The sequence below is a fragment of the Nymphaea colorata genome, chromosome 9 (genome assembly GCF_008831285.2).
Source record: "Nymphaea colorata isolate Beijing-Zhang1983 chromosome 9, ASM883128v2, whole genome shotgun sequence".
In the NCBI taxonomy this organism is placed as follows: domain Eukaryota; kingdom Viridiplantae; phylum Streptophyta; class Magnoliopsida; order Nymphaeales; family Nymphaeaceae; genus Nymphaea; species Nymphaea colorata.
The window spans coordinates 21,598,962-21,611,050 of NC_045146.1; the positions used below are offsets into that span (position 1 = coordinate 21,598,962).

Consider the following 12,089-nt stretch of genomic DNA (forward strand, 5'->3'; position numbering starts at 1 on the left):
CCAGGATCAACCTTCATATGTCTAATGTTATATAGATTTGAATGAACAGACGGATGCATCGCATCGTTCCTTACTTCTCCATTGGAAAAGAAGGGCTCTAAACTATAGATATATATATATGGCTATAAAAAAAAAATAGTTCGATGGAGACGACAAGTTTTGGCCGATATTTGAAGGACGCACTCCGTTTTCTTCTCACATGCACTTTGTGGTCCTTCCCTTTCTCATGCAAATTAAATCTTCGGAACTGCCTTCTGTAGGATAAAAAGAAAGAGAGCATAATTGCGAGTATCTTACAAATGGTGGACCTGGGTGAAAAAATATAAATTAAATAGAAAAGTTAGAAAATGAGGAGCACTGGGCCGCTGGCGTCAGGCTCACGCGGCTATGGGTAGAGAGAGAAGGGAAGAAAGCATGGCCTTCTCCTCCTCGGGATTTATAAAAGGGAAAAGAGAGGGCTGGCTTTTATTTTATTGTTTAATGCTCCACAGGTATTACATGCATTTTCAGGGTTTAGAGTCAACCTGACGAGATATTTTAATTGAATAAAACAGCAATTTGTAGCAAATATCTTTAGGGTCATTTGGGTATTATTATCACATTTTAACTCATTGTAACAATTAACATAATAAATAACTTAAATATATTATGGTTACTGTAAAAAAGGCCGTGCAAATAAAATGTAGGTCAGGAACTTAGGAGCAATCACCAATCCCATGAAGTTAGGAAGGCTTGAGATGAGATAAAATGGATATAGCGCTAATGGAATTGAACCATAACCCATTGACGGCAGCTGCAATTAATCTCCTTTATGATAAGCACGTTGGATGTAGCCATGCTCTGTCAAGCAATTTCCTCACTTCTTCAACTATGTTCAATTCCTAATTAAGTAAGTGAGACTCGCATTGATAAAAGGACTTACAAAAATGAAGCAAATGCCCTGTAATTTTATTTGAAATCTCTCTCTCTCTCTCTCTCTAACACACACAAAATATATATATATATATATATATATATATATATATATAGCCAAACCTTGAAATGCTATATTATTAAAGAACGATTTCAACTATTGATTTCTTTGTTCCATGTGAAAAGTTGACAAAATCAGTCTTGGCACCAACCCATTTCTCTTTCTCTCACTGTAAATGAAATTTTAATGGTGACTTTCTTTATCCAACTGATCCATGAGGCCCATAGATTCAGTGTCATGGATGGTTGAGATAAAAACAAGAAGAAAAAAATGATAAACATTTTAGTCATATAGTATTAGTTCACTCTTTTTTTTTATTTCTTTGACATAAAATCCACAATTCATGGCACCCAAATATTTAGCTGTTTGGCTGACTCGTATAAGTCCAATTCAAAAAAATCAACAGTAAAGGTTTGTTAAAAAATAATCAAATTTGATATATAAATTAGATTCTACAGTTATTATGTGATTATTCTCGAGTTTTTTTTGGGCCGAAAAACCGCCAACAAAATTTTGATGGACTCTTGTCATATCTTTAATCCATGGATTAATTAATCGAACATTTTGCATCTTAATTTTTAGAAACAATGCATCAAACTGCTGGGCAACCACGTCTGAACACCTTGTAAGATTCTTAACATATGAAATTTAGTCTATGGCTTTTCAGAAACGTAGCCCTCTTCTTGTTATGAATCTAACCCAAGCAAGAACTCAAAATTCTGAAACAATGAAATGTCATTTACAAAAATCTGATATCCAAATCAGGTTTTATAACATGAGTTTAACCAATACATTCGAATTTTTTACCTCAAAATTCAATCCACGTTTTTTCTTTATCTTATAATTCTTAGCATAATGAGTTCATTTAAACAGTTAGGTTTATAAAAATCGTCCGTATTCTCTCTCTCCCCCCTTTTAGGTCCAATACTCGGTTATAATGTTATACAATTCTCTCTCTCTCTCTCTCTCTCTCTCTATCTATATATATATATATATATATATATATACAGAGAGAGAGAGAACATGTAAGCAATGAAAGCCAGAGTTCGAACAATCAAGGAAAAATAATCAGGTAAAAGAAAAAAAATGCACGAACCTCTCCCTCTCCTTCTCTCTAAAAAGAACATACTGACTTAAATGGAGGTGGCTGAAAACCAATTCGATTAAAGGAACTCAAGATGAAAACAAAATTGATCGCAGGAGGAGGAAATTGGCAAGAAGAAAGTGCTTTTTTTTCCCTGCTTACAACACCACCAACAACAAAACTTACAGAGAACAAAAAGGATGAACGAGAGAAGACAAAACAGAATCCTGAGATCAGAAAATGTACAGATACACGGGCAATTGGGACATCAGGAAATTCAAAATAAATTTAGAAAAAAGCTTCAATGGAAAACGAAATATCATCCCCTCATTCATTCTCTCCCTCTCTTTTTTCTCTAGCTTCCTTTTTTTTTTTTTCTATAGCTCCCCCAAGAAATGAGAAAGGGAAAAGAAATTCCAGATAAAGCGCAAAAACAATACGAATTTCGAGATCGAACGGCCAGAGTTTCATCTCTCAAATTTGCACCTTTAAACGGAAGCCTTTCATCTTCCGGCCACCATCCGAACTCGCCGGCTTCTCCGCCGGATATACCAAACTGCACGTAAAGCCGGCGATCTCCGAATCTACTTCTCTTGTGGGGATTTTCTGTTTCCTTTCCCTTTGCTCTTTTTGTTTCTGCAAGATTAGGGGATGTCCTGTCTTTCGATTCAATCTCCGCCGTCGATGTTCCGAATATTAATTTATTAAATAAATAAATAAATAAAATGGTTTTTTCTTACTGGAAGCCATGAAGAAACTGGGTGGTAGGACTCGAAGAAGAAGAACGACTCGAGGGGGGTTATTCGCGAGGCCTGTCCGGAAGATTTCGGCCTCAGAGAAATAGGTACATATGGTACACTTTCAAATCGAAGATGAAGAATGGAGGACAAAAAAAAAAAAAAAGAAAGAAGAAGACCGACCGAAGAAGGAAACGAAGGAACGACAAAGAAGATAGTAAGTAGAAGAAGAAGAAGAAGAAGAAGAAGAAGAAAAGGAGGAGGGAAGAAGAAGAAGAGGGTGGTGGTTATTGAACCATGGTGATGAACGAGCCAGCGTTGCCGGTGGAAGTTGGTGCCCCCTGCCTTGGGTACTGCGCCTCGTAGGCCGCCGGTATCCGCGTGCTTGGCTCCCTGTCGTCGTCCTCTTCGTCGTCGTCGTCTTCATCATCTCGCTCCTCATCGTCGTCGGCCTCGACGTTGTCGCTGTCGGGATCGTCCATGTCCATAACCGCCTGGTGCTGCAGTTTATGGCCCATCAACCCCTTCACAATGTCTTCTGGCTTCAATCCAAAGCCACAATAATTTCAATGAATTCGGAATGAAGGAAAACTAAAAAATGAACAACAATTGATTATTGATTCGACGACGAACTTGGTGCTTGTATTTTTGTCCCTTGAAGCTCAGAGGATCGACAGAACGAGCGACGCATAAGCCAAAGCGAGAACAATAATCACCGTGATCATGATTTGTGTTCATGCCTTTTCTTCTAAACCAAAAGCGTCCTCGCCCTCTCATCATTAGCACAAGATGACAGAAACTGTGTGAGGAAATGACTAAACCAGTCTCCCCCCAACGGAAACTCCGGCATGACGGAGAGGCCAGTTTTGTCATTTCTCCTCCACACACACAGAGAGAGAGAGAGAGAGAGAGAGAGAGAGAGAGAGAGAGAGAGAGAGAGAGAGAGAGATCTGCGTCACGATCATTTTTACCTTCTTCGCTCCCACGCCGTTGCCTTCTTCCACTGCGCCCGAGTAGAAGCCTGCCCCGTTGTTGCTGTTGTTTTTGCCCTTCTGTCCCTGCATTGCTGATCCGCCGTCACCCCCACGGCCGTTTTCTCCGTCGCCGCCTTCTTTCTCAGGCGGGGCAGCCGATATCGGGGTTGGCATGATCGCCAAGATGTCGCCGCCGGTGTGGTGCTCTGGGGGCAGGCTTGGCTCGCGGGGCGACTCTAGGTCGGGCTTGCTTGAGTTGCCGCCGAGGATCTTCTTGCGGTAGAGAGCGTCAAGCTGGGGGAAGTAGGGGCACGTCTTCGAGTCCTCCGGCCGCTTCTTGTTGCTCTCCTTCACTTTCTTGTAGTACTTGTTGATGTTCTCCCACTTCTCTTTGCATCTCTTGGCGCTGCGCTTATAGCCCATCTTCCCCATCTCCGCAGAGATCTCCTCCCAAAGTGGGCCCTTGGGTCCCGCTTCCTGGTACCTCGACTCGAGCCCACTCCGGAGATTGATCAGCGCTAGCACCTCCACTTTCGGCCACCGGGAGCTCGCCGTTTCGAACCCCCCCGAGCACGGCTCCTGCTCGTGAGCTACGATATCGGTACTCGACGATGGCATTGGCCTTATCTCTACCTGTTGCTGCTGCTGAGGCGGAGGTGGCGGCGGCTGCGGCTGGTGGTGTTGGTTGTGGTGGTGCTGCTTGTGCGGCGGCTGCACGGCTGGAATTGTGACGACGGGAGCGGTGGAAACAGCCGGCGCGAGCTGCTGGGGGGGAGGCGGCTGTGGAGGAGGTGGGAGGTGGATAGTTTGGCCGGTGAACTTCTGAAGGAAGGCGATCATGGCGGCGTCCCTCGATGCCGACATTGCGCGTTCTTGAGCAAGAACGTCGAGCTCCTTATTTAGCCTAGCCATCTCTTGGCGTTTCCACGCTTCTTCCCTTATCATTCTGTCTTCTTCTCTCTTTTCTATGGTCTCTAGAAACTTTTGCTGCAGCGCCACCTGCTTCTCCACCACCTGCTTCATCAGCCCCTCGAAGAAATTCATCATTTTCCGAGTGCTCGACTCGGAAGATCTCTTGCGCTTTCTATGGCTTTGTTCCTGGATTTCCTCGGACGAGTCTCCGGACGTTGAGGACCCGCCGGAGGATAGGCTGATCTCGCGGCTCAGATCGGTGGGGATCCTCGTTAAAATTGGTGGTCCGGGGATGGTCGGCCGGCTCGGTTGGCTAGGGGCGGCCGCGGTTGTGGCACTGCTTGGCTGAGTCTGCATTCTTGTGGCACTCCCCATGACACCACTTGCCACGACAGTGGGGCTGTGAATTGTACTTGCGGCTGCTGGTGGTGGCGGCGCAGCCACCGTGGTGACCGCTACTGGTGTTGTGGTAGAGGTGGAGATGGCGTTGGAGGTGCCACTGGTACTGCCATGGAGCGCCTCCAATTGCTTAAAAAATCGGTAGTTCTTTCCGTCCTGCCGGCCGGCCCTTCCTTCCTTGGTCCTCTTGTAGTACTTGTGAACGTTCTCGAATTTCTCTTTGCACTTCTTGGAGCTTCTGTTGTACCCCAATTCCGCTAGCTTCCTGTGAATCACAAGCAAGGGTAGGGCGTGAGTTCAGGGATATAGAGCAAATGGCATAATTGCTTCGTGCCTATAGATAGACCTGTAGTGAAAAAGGAATCCAGGACGCGGAATATTATATTTGCAATTTGGGTGTCCTTTTTTTCTTCTTCTTTTTGGACCAAAGATTGAAGGCCAGGTGATGATAATTCTGATTGGTGGTGGAGATGGAGATGACGATGAGGGTGATGATGGTGAGGGTGATAGAAGTGAGATAGTCGGAGAGAATAGCATCTCCCTAGCAGCTAACAGCAAACAACAGAGTCCCCTATGATCCGTGGTACGACATAATTGAATCGTTACCAGTCTTTTTCTCTATTTTCCCCCTTTTTTTCGGTATATCGGACTATGTACTGAAACCCTTGCAAGCAGCACGGTTGTCCGTGAAGTTTTCTTCGTTACCTGGATCTGCGAATCCCTCACAACCTAAATTTAGAGAGAGGGAGAGAGAGAATGAGAGTTGAACGCCAAGGGTTCTGTGTTCGTTGAATTCGTTGTAGGTCCAGTGTTGAGAGACTATGGACTGATTGAGAGAGGTTGCTGGGTCTCCATCGCATTCACAGAAAGCAGAAGGGAGGAGGTGGAGAAGCGATTTCGTGGTGGTAGAGAGCCATACCTCGACACATCTTCCCAGAGAGGGCCCTTGAGGGTGGCGTCGCGGAAAGCGGCGTCCATTTCCGACCTGATCTTCAAGAGGGCGAGAGTCTCCTGCCTCGGCCACCGGTTCCCACCAGCTCCCCTCTCGGCCTCCTCCCCCGCAAGCGCCTCATCGTCGGGGAAGCCACCCCCCGCCCCCACGGGCACCAACTCCTCGAAATTGGCCGATCTGGCTGGCGGCCTCGAGCTGATCGGAGACGCGGCCTCCGCCAGTGGCTGCTGCTGCTGCTCCGAGTGTTGGTGCTGAGAGGTCGATATGTCGTGGCCGCCGGAAATTCCCATCATGTGGCCCCGTCCCCCGGCGGCCCCTCCCCCATACTGCGTCACTTCATATGGAGACCCTCCTTGCTGCATATTTCTTCCGCCGCCCCCTCTCCCTTGCCCCTTCCCTCTTTTTACCTATCTTGTCCACTCTTTCTTTTACATAAAACACACAATTCCTCCCGTTCCTTCCCCAGGGAGAGAGAAAGAGAGAGAGCTAGGGAAGGAAATCTGCAAGGTGGGGGTGAAAAAAAAGGAAGAGGAAGGGCGGGGGCCAACTGGAAAGCTGTGGGGGAGATGCCAAAGAAATCTAGAGATAGAGAGAGACCGTGGGGTGAAGAGAAACGGAGCAGGATTGACAAGGAAGGAAAAGGAAAAATAACTTGAAAGAAATAAAATAATCGAAAGGGAGGCAGAGAAAATTAGAGAAATGGATGGATGAATCATGTAAGAGATGGGAGGGAAGGAAGGAAGGGGGAAAGAAGGAGATGAAGAAGAAGAAAGCGGAGAGTGGCGACGATTATTATGAGGATGATGGTGGTGGTGGTGGCGGTGATGATGACCCCCTCAACTTGATAAAACAAATAGAGATGCTTCGTTGTCAGCCGAGAGAGGAGGAGGAGGAGAGGAAGCGGAAGAAGAGGAGGTGTAAGTGGTGTGCTTGCTTTGCACCTAATAACATTTGTTAAAAAGAAGCCCCGACTTCTATATTTCCTCCTTTTCCCCTTTTCCCTTTTTTTTTTTTTGCATGTCCGAACCCCCAGCACTACTCAATTCCCCCAGCAGTGGTAGTGCTGTTTTTGCTTAAAGAGCTCACGGTGAAAAGAAAAAAGAATCGTAACAATACCTCTCAGTCTCAGTCACTGAAGAATTCACCCTCCACTGCAGTCACTCCCTGATAAAAAAAAAAAGCTCCAAAGAAACCCTAGATCTTCTTCTCTCCCTCTGTTTTATTTTTTTTTTTTTTACCTTGTGAGATATGGAGGGGGTGAAATGGAGAGTGCTCAGTAAATTCGAGAATGTGGAAGGAGGAGAAGAGAGCAGACAGGAACACACTGAACAGCTGTAGCGTGGGCCCCCGTCACTTGGGTGGGTGAGGTGGGGATCGTTCCGGACGTGCTTCCTCCCGAATTATACCATACCCCCTTTCACACCACCACCAGTCCCTGCCAACGGCCGGCGGCTTTCCGGCCGCTCTCCGGCGTTCACGCCCGCCATATCAGCAGCCTTCCTTCCCTTCCGCCCTGACGTGCAACATCGAGTTTAAAAATTTTACCATGAAAAGAAAATGACGGTGTTACCCTTGGCACGGTTGACCTCAGAGAAATCGCGCCGATCGATGAGAAGAAGATAGGGAGGTCGGGAAGGGGAGAAGGAAGGGGGGGGGGCAGTTTCGTCTCCTTCGTGGGAGATCATCCTCCTTCCCCTGCCGCTGCCGCTGCTTTCCTTTCTCTTTTTTAATATTCCGTTGTCTTGGATCTCACGCGGTAACTATCTTTTCTTTTCTTCTCTTTGTCCTCTTACGTTATTATCTTTTACCCTTTTCCATTATTAAATATCAGCAGCAATTTTCTTTGCTCCTCTCCTTTTCTTTTGTTTTTACCAGTCTTTTATCTTGGTGGCAAAGAAAGGAAGGAGGGATGGAATTGGAGCCCTCCTTCCTTCTCTCTCCTTTTTAACTCCCCGTTCATAATCACGTCCCTACCACTTGTCGCCTGATTAAGAGTTATCCTTACTGCCACGTCACCGTCCGGCTGCCTCTTTCTCTCTCTTGTTGTATTTATTTATTTATCTTTTTTTAACTCTCTCTCTCTCTCTCTCTCTCTCTCTGAGTTGGACGGGCACATGGCTGCACTGCCCCCCACTATTCGAATGACGGCCGCTGCTCTCCCCACCGGCTCGGCTGAGCTCCGGCCTTTCGGCTTCGACCATCCGTAACCGGATGACCGAAATGCCCCTGCTTCCAACGGAATCACGTCCGGCCCCCCCACCAATTCGGGACAATTTTTTCTTTTAGTTTCAAGGAGGGCAGCTTCGTCAACGGGTGGGGGCGGGCGGCCAGATTCCTCCTCCTCTCTCCGGCGGCATGACCTTTTCTGACCTGATGGCTATAAACAGAAAATCCGAAGCCGTAAATGACGAGATTGCCCTCTTTGGCGTCCGGCCGGTTCTTCAGGGTTGGACGAAAAGACGGCGTAAGAAGTCGACTGACAATCGGAGAAGAAGAACACACTGTTTCTTCCCCTTCAATTTCGTGGGGTTAAAGGTCAGCCGTCAACTCTATGATGTTACCATTGTTTTTCCTTTCTACCGCGCGGTAGAAAACTGGTGGGAGCTGTGGTGTGGTGAATTTGAGAGTGTGACTGCGGAAGCAAGCCATAAAGATAGGGAGAGCGAGAGGAAGATCACAAGGCTTCTGAAAAGGACAGAATGGGAAGAACGGAGATGGGGCCATACACTGCTTCAGTAGTTTATCTTCTTCTTCATCATCATCGTCGTCGCCTGATAGTTGGCAATGCGTGCACATTAACACAACCCATCAGACCCACACTCCTACGCTACAGAAAACAAGGAGGAATCCAATTAAAGAAACCCCATAAAAGAGAGAGAGAGAGAGAGAGAGAGATCTAAGTTTAAGAATACAATTAAACTTTTGGCAATCTTCACACTTTTTTCCGGTTTTATCTATCTGCCAACTATTTGCTTAGGTCCCAGATCTCCTCCTACTTTTGGTTCGGTCCCAATTTAATTACCAAATGCTGGAGCCACTACATTATGATCGGGTTTGTGTTTACTAGATACGTGTTTGTTTTCTGGGCCAACTGGGGACGGCATCTGATCTACACATAAAGATTTGGCCCTAGGGGATGCATATAGACGTTCTTAAAAAGTTTTTTTAAGTAGACAATGTGCAGTGGTTGGTGTAATGGGTTGGGCAATCACCGTTTGATTCCCATGATTGCGTTTTCTCATACACCGGCACTCCCTCTTCTTCTTTTTTCTTTCTTTTCCGGCGCTCCCATGAACATTCACGACTGGACTGTCCCTTTCCACGATGCTTAAAAATTAATGGAGTCAATAATAAAACAACAATTATGCTAAATTAATGGTGGGATTTCACTTCGTCAACGAAAACCTTCTTTTTAAGTTTTCTATATTCTCAAATGACACCAAGAAAAAAATAGTTTCGGCTTTCTGTCATGCGGTAGGATTCTCCGGCTTGCATGAAGGATGACACCGAAAAAAAAAAAAAAAAGTCACGGCTGGGATTCGATCCAGGGACTTCTTCTTTTACCAAATACTTCCCAAGCAAGATAATTCCATCATATCTGATAAAATTTTTCCACAATCATCTCTAGCGTGGCAAACGTTCAGTTTTGTGACCCCACATGTTCTTTTTTGTTTCTTACGCTAGAAAATCTCGGTGCAGTAAGACTCAGATGCGCTCATCTTCCAGTTTTTTACGTTCGTTGAGTAGAAAATTACTTTCCGGCGAGTCACAGGTATCCATAACATGAAGACGATATATGTTGGCAACTTGATCATTTCTAGATGTTTGAGATGTGTAAAAGATAGCTAGAAGGTGGATTTGCAGACTGGTCGCTACTTGAGAATTTGATTAACCTAATTTAGATCCGTTTAAGTTCCTTAATCAGACGCCAAAAGGAAGAGGTCATAGTCATGCTAACAATGATTTCGAACTGCATTATGCCTCTTTAGCTTTCTGAAATCATCCAGAGCAAAGGAAAATTCCCTTTATGATGCAATCATAATAACCAAAAGTTTCTGAGTTAAAGCATCTAGAGAGATCAGGAGCTGCCATTGATTGTAAGGAATGATTACTTGCAGAAGAATCGATGCTTTTAGACGAAAAGGACTTGATTTGCTATCTCTCTAATCATTGAAATTGTGCTTAGTTCTTAATCATCGTTTATTCCTAAGGCAAAAAACATCTTAATTAATTTCCAACAAGGCAACAACGTTCCTTGTTCTTCTGTTTCCAATTTTGCACTTCTTTTCAAGATGATCATTGTGCAATGCTGCTTTCTATGGAAACATATGTTCCAAGAATGATTTTTGAGTATCATGACGAAAATGTTGCGGCTACGAATTAATTGGCATCTGAATTTAAGCCCAAGGAATTCCTCTCGGCAGATAAGCTTTAACTTTCTTCTCAGTTTTGTAATTCTCAACTGAAGACATGCAACCTCATATTCTTCTTATCTTAGTTAGCTTTATTTATGGGAAATGAGAAATAAATAAATGAATTACAACAAGCAACTTCGTTTACCTGATGCAAGACAGACTCTCCCTTCAAATTATTGATTTGATCCCATGCAGTAGGTTGAGTTATACGTTACACAACTATTAAAAGTAGTAGCTATGTAAAAACATATATATATATATATATATATATATATGGACCAAACATATCTAAAGTTGTTCAATATGTCCTTATATCAATAAGAAGCCATAGGGGCCTCGTGGGCAGGTGTACATGAGATATTGGCAACCTTATCAGTAATGATCCACTGATGTCATTCAACTTTACCCAAAAAATAAGATAGAAATCCCCAGCTTTTCCATGGAGTTGTCCTCACAAGGCATGGAGATCATAAGGGCTATAGCCCACCCAGGGTTTACTTTTCAATGTATGGACTTCTTTGAGTGATATGATATTTTGAAGTTTCTTTGTCATATTTATTTTTTTTAGATAAAAGATATCCCCGAAATTAATAATCAATTATACTGGTTAGACGTTATTCCAACTATCAAGGTCAAGCAAGGGGTCCAGCCTTATCTATCTCCAACTTACCACTTATAAAGGAAAAAAATCTGCGAATATATATATATATATACACACTCGACATCATGATCATGATTTTTCCATTAGGACCAAATGAACGAAACGTCTGAACTTGAATTATGTGCCTGGTCCATCCCTTTGGAGCCTACCACTACAGGTGGGGCATATAAGTGCTCAATCTTGTCTAGCTTCCTTTATGAAAAGCGGGAGAAAAAAGACTGAGTAAAATAAAATAGATCAACTACGGTGGCATTTGATCGTTTTAGATCTAATGTGATTGCTAATTCTGGAAATGAATCGATCGGCTTCATTAGAACAGTTAAGTGGATGCAAGCGACCATCTAAAGAGTTTAATGCTCATGAGATACAAGTCAAGGAGGTTGGGAACTTTGACATAAATGTATTCGGCAAATAATTAATCAGATTAAATACCATTAAACTTTCTAGTGGAACTTCTCAACAAAACTTACTTAGACGCAGTGGTTGAGGTAAGATTGTGCATCATTACCACCAAAATGACGCTATTTGTGTCACTGTATACCTTCAGTCGAAGAATGTATAATCTCGGGCCATCCCATTTTATAACTTTGTCTTGGAAGAATAATTAAAGTCTTTAGGCCTTAATAGCAATAGTGTGGTAAAATAAACTAAAGGATATGTATCAAAATCTACACTTTTTGTTAACAAACCTCAAAACTTACTTTAATTGACTTAGGAATTCATATATAATAAGACCATGAGCACTAAGCTTTGTTAGGTAAGTTTCTATATAATCACAAACATTAAAGTCTCACAAGTTAAGCATCACTTTCGTGACATTTACCTAGACAACCGCCCTTTCTGAAAAGCACTAAGTGGCATAATTAGGAGTGTTACAATGAACAAAGGCATATGACCCATTTGAAGTTTCAAGCCCCCCAGCATTGAATGTGCAAGCCAGATCCAATTTTATGTCTCCTCACACTGACGCTATTCTGTTAGA

General features: G+C 43.9%; 1 protein-coding gene across 3 annotated transcripts; it reads right to left on the reverse strand.

Annotated features, from left to right (window-relative positions):
- Positions 1–2,106: 2,106 nt before the first annotated feature.
- On the reverse strand, positions 2,107–6,990 carry LOC116260311 (trihelix transcription factor GTL1-like). 3 transcript variants are annotated; one of them, XM_031638553.2, is made up of 3 exons: positions 5,999–6,990; positions 3,766–5,344; positions 2,107–3,294 (listed from the first exon to the last, which is right to left on the reverse strand). In XM_031638553.2, exons 1-3 carry the CDS (start codon positions 6,391–6,393, stop codon positions 3,082–3,084), a joined length of 2,187 nt encoding a protein of 728 aa, XP_031494413.1. In that variant the 5' UTR covers positions 6,394–6,990; the 3' UTR covers positions 2,107–3,081. The 3 variants fall into 3 exon arrangements, with proteins under 3 accessions (XP_031494413.1, XP_031494412.1, XP_031494414.1); XM_031638552.2 differs by having other exon boundaries at positions 2,107–3,336; positions 5,999–6,989; XM_031638554.2 differs by having other exon boundaries at positions 3,183–3,332.
- Between the last annotated feature and the right edge of the window lie 5,099 nt (positions 6,991–12,089).